At 47.3% G+C, this 6,000-nt stretch overlaps 1 protein-coding gene across 2 annotated transcripts in view; it reads left to right on the top strand.

Annotated features, from left to right (window-relative positions):
- The first annotated feature begins 864 nt into the window (after nucleotides 1-864).
- The window catches only part of mark4a (MAP/microtubule affinity-regulating kinase 4a), a 26,900-nt gene continuing 21,764 nt past the window's right edge, over nucleotides 865-6,000 (top strand). The window contains exons 1-3 of one of the 2 annotated variants that reach the window (XM_084029564.1): nucleotides 865-1,461; nucleotides 4,091-4,288; nucleotides 5,608-5,661. In XM_084029564.1, the coding sequence (XP_083885690.1) occupies nucleotides 1,408-1,461; nucleotides 4,091-4,288; nucleotides 5,608-5,661 (306 nt within the window). In that variant the 5' untranslated portion in view covers nucleotides 865-1,407. The remainder of the gene's footprint in view (nucleotides 1,462-4,090; nucleotides 4,289-5,607; nucleotides 5,662-6,000) is intronic. The other variant, XM_084029563.1, reaches the window with a different exon arrangement.

Here is a 6,000-nt window from a genome sequence, read left to right as displayed (position 1 = left end):
ATGATAATTATATAATATAATTATAATAATAATTATTTAACCTTAAGTGTTCCAACCTGTGTAAGAAGTTGATGTAGTCATGGTGACCTCACCCATTAGTTTGTGCTTTTGAAGCCTTGATTTCGGCATTATGGATTCTGGCCAGAAGTGACCATATTTGGACTGTTGATGAGCGACGGGTGGATCTCATGAACACAAGCAGCAGAGCAGCAACCTTACTGGATCTGGATCCATCTGGATTCTGGTGTGAAGCTGCTAACAATGTTAGCTTCATAGTTCAAGGTCAACTTTACAGCCAAGTCAGTAAAGTCATCTTAGTAGCTAACTGCGTTGGTAGCGACCTGTCAATCAGCAGGTAAGCCCCGCCCTAAAGCATCCCCTGCTTTCTGGTCTGTTGGACCATAATGTACTAAATGAACATCATGCTGTTATTGAAGAAGACTTAAAACTAGAGATTGAGACCATAAACCATGTTTACAATGTTTACTGAGATAATACATCAGGAGAGAAGTTGGACTATTTTCTCATAGACTTCTATGCAATTAGACTTATTTGTATCAGAGGAGTCGCCCCCTGGTGGCTTCAATTTTCAGTGAGGGAGACTTAATTCTCTTTCATTGTCTTATTTGTGTCATTGTTGTGTTTCCCTGCCTTATAAACCCGCGACTGAATGTGCTAAATTAAATTCTTGTTGATTCACGAAGGCCTTTACGTCAGAAGCAGAGACCGGAACTCGCGTCTCCGTGCAGTCCTCCCGACTTGACGCTGGTGCGCATCTCACCGACCGGGAATACCGATTTGTGACCATTTCGGCCTCCCCCCCCACCCCTCCTCTCCCTCTCGCTGCACCGTGAGCGGTGTTTTCCTGCGAGCCGCTGCGAAACGGGGAGCGGGTTGCGTTCGGCGTCGCGCGGCTTCAGAGAAGGATATTGTGCCGGGCGGCATTATGACGAGCAGAGATGACACCCATCCAGAAGAGCCGTGTTGGTTTAGTATGTGAAAATGAGGCAGGGGGAGGAGAGTCGCCACAGAGACGCTGGGCTCCAGCCAAACATCACCGCATTTTAGCACCTATTCGATGCTCGGGGTTTGCATCGCATCCACTGCATCGTTGATCGGCCCTGTTTTTTTTTTTGGTTGTTTTTGTGTTTTTTGTTGTTGTTGCAAAGAGCACGGAGGACATGCAGCTTGATTGAGGACACCCCCCACCACATATCCATTGCTGCCATGACAGGCAGAGGTCTCCTCTCGACCGCGGCTCGGCCGGTTGGAGAAGAGGCGGATTGATTCGGACGGTGGGTCGCGTCTGCGGATGTTATTCTGTCTGTGGAGCCTTGTGATCATCGTCCGCGCAAACACAGCGTGATTCTTACTCAGGGAAAGGAGGAGAGAGGCGGAGAAAACAACATGTCTTCTCGGTCTGCATTACCGTCTGGAAACGACAGGAGTACCGGAGACCATGTAAGTGCAAGTGCAGCCTACAGCCTCTATTGATGTGCATGCACAAGATCCATCCCTAAAAAAAAACAGATCCCCTCTGTGTGTGTGTGTGTGCGTGTGCGTGTGTGTGCGTGTGTGTGGCCTTTGGCATTCACTGGGTTTGTTCACACGGTGTAGGCGGGGGTCATGGATGCTGCTATTTTCCTCATTAGGTGAAAGGACTCCGGAGATGATGTGGATCTTTTGACAGATTGGAAAACGGGGCTAACCTTGAGTGTGTGCGCAGGGAAAGAGCTGATGGCAGGCAAACAGCCCGGAATGAGTCCGGCCGCATACGATAACACTCAGCGGGTCTGCGCAGAAAGGCTGAAAACCAGCCGTCACCTCTTATTAGAAGGCTGTAGAGAGATAGTGATGTCACATTATACTCCTTGCTGCTGCTGCTGCTGCCGCCTCTATGTGTGTGCGTGCGCGTGCGTGCGTCCATTCCCCAGAAATTGGATGGGTGGGACGTGAGCACAGAAGGCCAAAATAAATGTATAGAGAATATCTGGGCTGTTCGCATGAAGCGAGGGGATTACTGCGTAAAATGATGTGCAGTCCATTGCTGCGCAGCCGACAAAGCGCCCAACCCCAGAGCCAGTGGGTGTCAGACAGCGCCATGCATTCAGTACAGGAGACCAGTAGAGGCCGAGTAGAGACGGAGGAAAAGTAGCATTTATTCATGTGAGGCGGACAGAATATATCAGTCTGCATATCTATCTATCTATCTATCTATCTATCTATCTATCTATCTATCTATCTATCTATCTATCTATCTATCTATCTGTCTAGCTGTCTATCTGTCAAGCTGTCTGTCTGCCTGCCTGTCTGTCCTTTAATTAACCCTTTATCAAAATGGTGACATTACTGATTGGCGTTGCATTATGGTATTTCTCTGCCCTAAACACTTCTGGCAAGACTCCCCCCATCTGTTTGTTAGCAGAGCTCTCAGCACAGAGGAATGGTTAAGCCAGTGTGTGTGTGTGTGTGTGTGTGTGTGTGTGTGTGCGTGTGCATGATTGATTATGAACGCAGAGCCGTCCCTTCCATTAAACTGGATCTCGATCAGCTGCCATCACTCCACAGTTGAGCGATGATGACAGCTGAGTGAGTGGACGGGTGATGTTGTGTTGGCCACGTTGGCCCAGGTGAGGCTCGCCCGTGACGGTCGGTGGGTGAACGCACGGCGTGCTGTCTTGCCGGTGTGTGGCGTGTAGGGAGAGAGTGGGGGTCCAAGCTGGCTCTGGGTGGGGCTGAGGACGGGGATGGGAGTGTCCGAGGGCGGGGCTTCGGGCTGCGTGGCTGTGTTTGTATGTGAAGCTGAGAGCATGATGACATGCTGGGGGGGAAGTGGAGGTGTGATGCCTGAGGCTCAGGGTCTGGGACTGTCCAGGGACCACTGTGCGGGCATCTGCTCCCGTTTTCCTCCTACGTTCCTCTCTCCACCCTTTCATCAGTCTCCCCTTTTCTGCTCCTTTTCTAGCTGATATCCTCCACCCCCCCACATCCATTCCCTGGCTTTCCTCCTCTATCTTTCCTCGGTCTGTCACATGACAAGAAGCTGCTGCTGCCTGCTGTAGTGCATCCAGCTTTGTTTGTGCAAATGCACATTGTTGTCCTCCCTTTGTCTTCTGCTCTGCTTCCTGGCCGTGACTCAAGATGTGGACTCGGTGCTCTGAAGCGTTGTGGTCCAGAATCAAGGTGGCAACACGCAGCAGCAGCAGCAGCAGCAGCAGCAGCAGCAGCTAACTGCTTACAGGCCTTGTGCTTCAGGGCTGCAGTGAAAGTATTGCCTTCATACTCATATATGTCATATTGCACGAAGACATCCTCCTGCAGTCAAGTGGTGGGCCTCTGAAGAGGGCGATGCTGGACCCAAAATGGAAACAATGTGTCCAAGCGCTGGACAACAGCTGTTAACCCAGAAAGCCGGGGCATGAATTCACATGTGGCTCGGTTCTTCTTTGTGTTCGTGCAAAAATAACACCTGATGGCACGATGCTGGTGAAGTGGCACGGACACGTCACCTTCTCAGTCCATCAATATATACAGTATATATATATATATATATATATATATATATATATATATGAAGCACGTTTACCTGTGAGGTTTCACTCATCTGTGAAACTAGTAGCCGCTCGGTGACTCCCGCAAATGCAGCAGATGCTCAGTGTGAGCGTTGGCACGGTGTAACAGGGAGTTCCCCGGACCTTAAAACAGTTGAGTAACTGCATAAAAACAGAATATTGTTTCCATATTTCTTTGGGGAGCGGAGTTTCTAAGCAGCTCAGACAGACGGGACTCAGCCGGATCATTTCTTTTCTGGAGACCATCAGCGCTGCATGGGTTTAGTCTAGGGATGGCTATCTGTTAATCACCAATAATAATGATACATAGTCACTCAATCATGATATCCATTGTTCTGATTGTGTAAATATTTAGTGAAAGCCAGTGTCATCATTGAGATATCGAGGTATTTGCTAAAAGAATATTGTGATCTTTCATGTTCTCCACATCGCCTACCTGGAGGTGCTTTGGCAGTGTGACGGTGGCCCCTCCCTCCCCCCCCTCCTCTCTTTAACACCTCTTGCTCCTTCTCTTACAGCATGTGTCGCTGGGGGCCAGCCGCTCAGACAAGGCCACCAGCCAGTCCAGCCGCTCGCTGGGCGCCCGGTGCAGGAACTCCATCGCCTCCTGCTCCGACGAGCAGCCGCACATCGGCAACTACCGCCTGCTCAAGACCATCGGCAAGGGAAACTTTGCCAAGGTCAAGCTGGCCCGCCACATCCTGACGGGCAAGGAGGTGAGACGTAGGCAGTGGAGGGGAGAAGGAGATGGATGGGTGGATGATGGAGGATGCTTGCAGGGGGAGGAAAGGCGGCGCTCAGTCGATGATGCTGCTGTCGTGGAGATGCGATTCGGCCCAGAATTAAAGGGGACATATCAAAAGAATACACCGTGCTTGTGCACATACATGTACATGTACATGTGTACACAGACACGATAATAAGACAACCCAGGTCAGCTTTTAAGAGCTGTCTGTAGGACTGCAACATGTATACTTTCAGCATCAACGCTAACATGACGTGTGATGTTGGCAAATTAAACTACAACTATTCTGCTTGATCAAAACTCCCATGATTCTAACTAATTAGCCTCTCCAGTGGGAGGAGCCTCTCTCCAGTAGGAGGAGCTTCTCCCAAGCAGATCATATATATCAGGTGGTTTTGGAGAGACCCGGGTTGAAGGTGTCTCGTGGATCTGACCGTGTCTGTAAACCCAGTCAGAGACAGACTGGGCTTTTTTGGTCGGGATTCTTAAAGAGACAGGAGCTAAAACGAAGCGTTGAGGACCGAGGGTGAACACAGTTATAGTCAAACAGACAGTATGAGGAAAACAAAGCGTTCTTTGAAGACTAAAACATGGAAACATGTTCTCGTAGAAACCCAAAACGTGAATATGAACCTGATGATCAGCATGATATGTCCCCTTTAAATCTGCAATATTATAGTTTTCAACAGAGCAAATGTTCTAGAAGTAAATGTTACCTCCTAGTTGAATCTGTAACATTTTTCTCTGGTCAATAATGGTTTTTGAGTCAAATATTACCATGACTTTATAATGAGTTGCATTTCATTAAGTGTTTATATGTTGTAACAAATTGCTTTTTAATGTTTAATGAGTCATTTAATAAAGCTTAAGAGATCAATTTTGAACCATTAGGACTTTTGGGATTCTTTGACTGATTGGAACCGATGACCATTTATCTCCTTGATGGATAACCAAAATGTATAACTGCATTAATACCGGATATAAAGGATGAACACCGGAAATCTTCACAGCCATGCAACCGAAAATGTGTTATTATAAATAGTTTGTGACTGAAAGCTTTAGGAAATTACTTATCAGTCATTAGATGCAAAGTAAATACAAGATTTTAAAGAATCTTAAAGTGGTGCACAAACATAGGTATGATGAGTGTCCCACTGAGCCGTAACTATGTACTGTACATTAGCTCTATGTTCATCGGTAGGAAAGGTGTTTGAGCATCATTATGTTGAACATTGTAATAATTGTGTGTTTACTTTTCCTCATCAAAAACTTGCTTGACATCTCTTTCAGGTTGCAATAAAAATCATCGACAAAACTCAGTTGAACCCAACCAGCCTACAAAAGGTGAGTCTCCCATCTTCACGCTGATGGATTGTTTATTGAGTTGGGCTGGGTTTTAAAAAGAAACTGATGTTCTGATTCGTATCGATCTGCATTTGAAAGATCTGATATTCATTAAATCCTTGGCTGGATCTTTTAACCTCCTGTGTGTTAGTCTCACGTGACCGTGCAACACATCCAAACATGACAGAAGCTGCTGCACCAAAGCAGCGTCAGGCCTGAAGGCAGACGTCTGGCAGCAGTTAGATTTAAAACGTCTGAGGAGAGCTGGACAAAAGCAAAGCCATGTGCAAGATGTGGAACTCAAATGTGGAAATAGCAGAAATCTCTGAAACCATTTAA

The sequence above is a fragment of the Eutrigla gurnardus genome, assembly GCF_963514095.1.
Source record: "Eutrigla gurnardus genome assembly, chromosome: 15".
NCBI classification, from domain to species: Eukaryota; Metazoa; Chordata; class Actinopteri; order Perciformes; family Triglidae; genus Eutrigla; species Eutrigla gurnardus.
The sequence above is the reverse complement of the archived record's forward strand: the minus strand, read 5'-3'. Positions and strand labels throughout refer to the sequence as shown.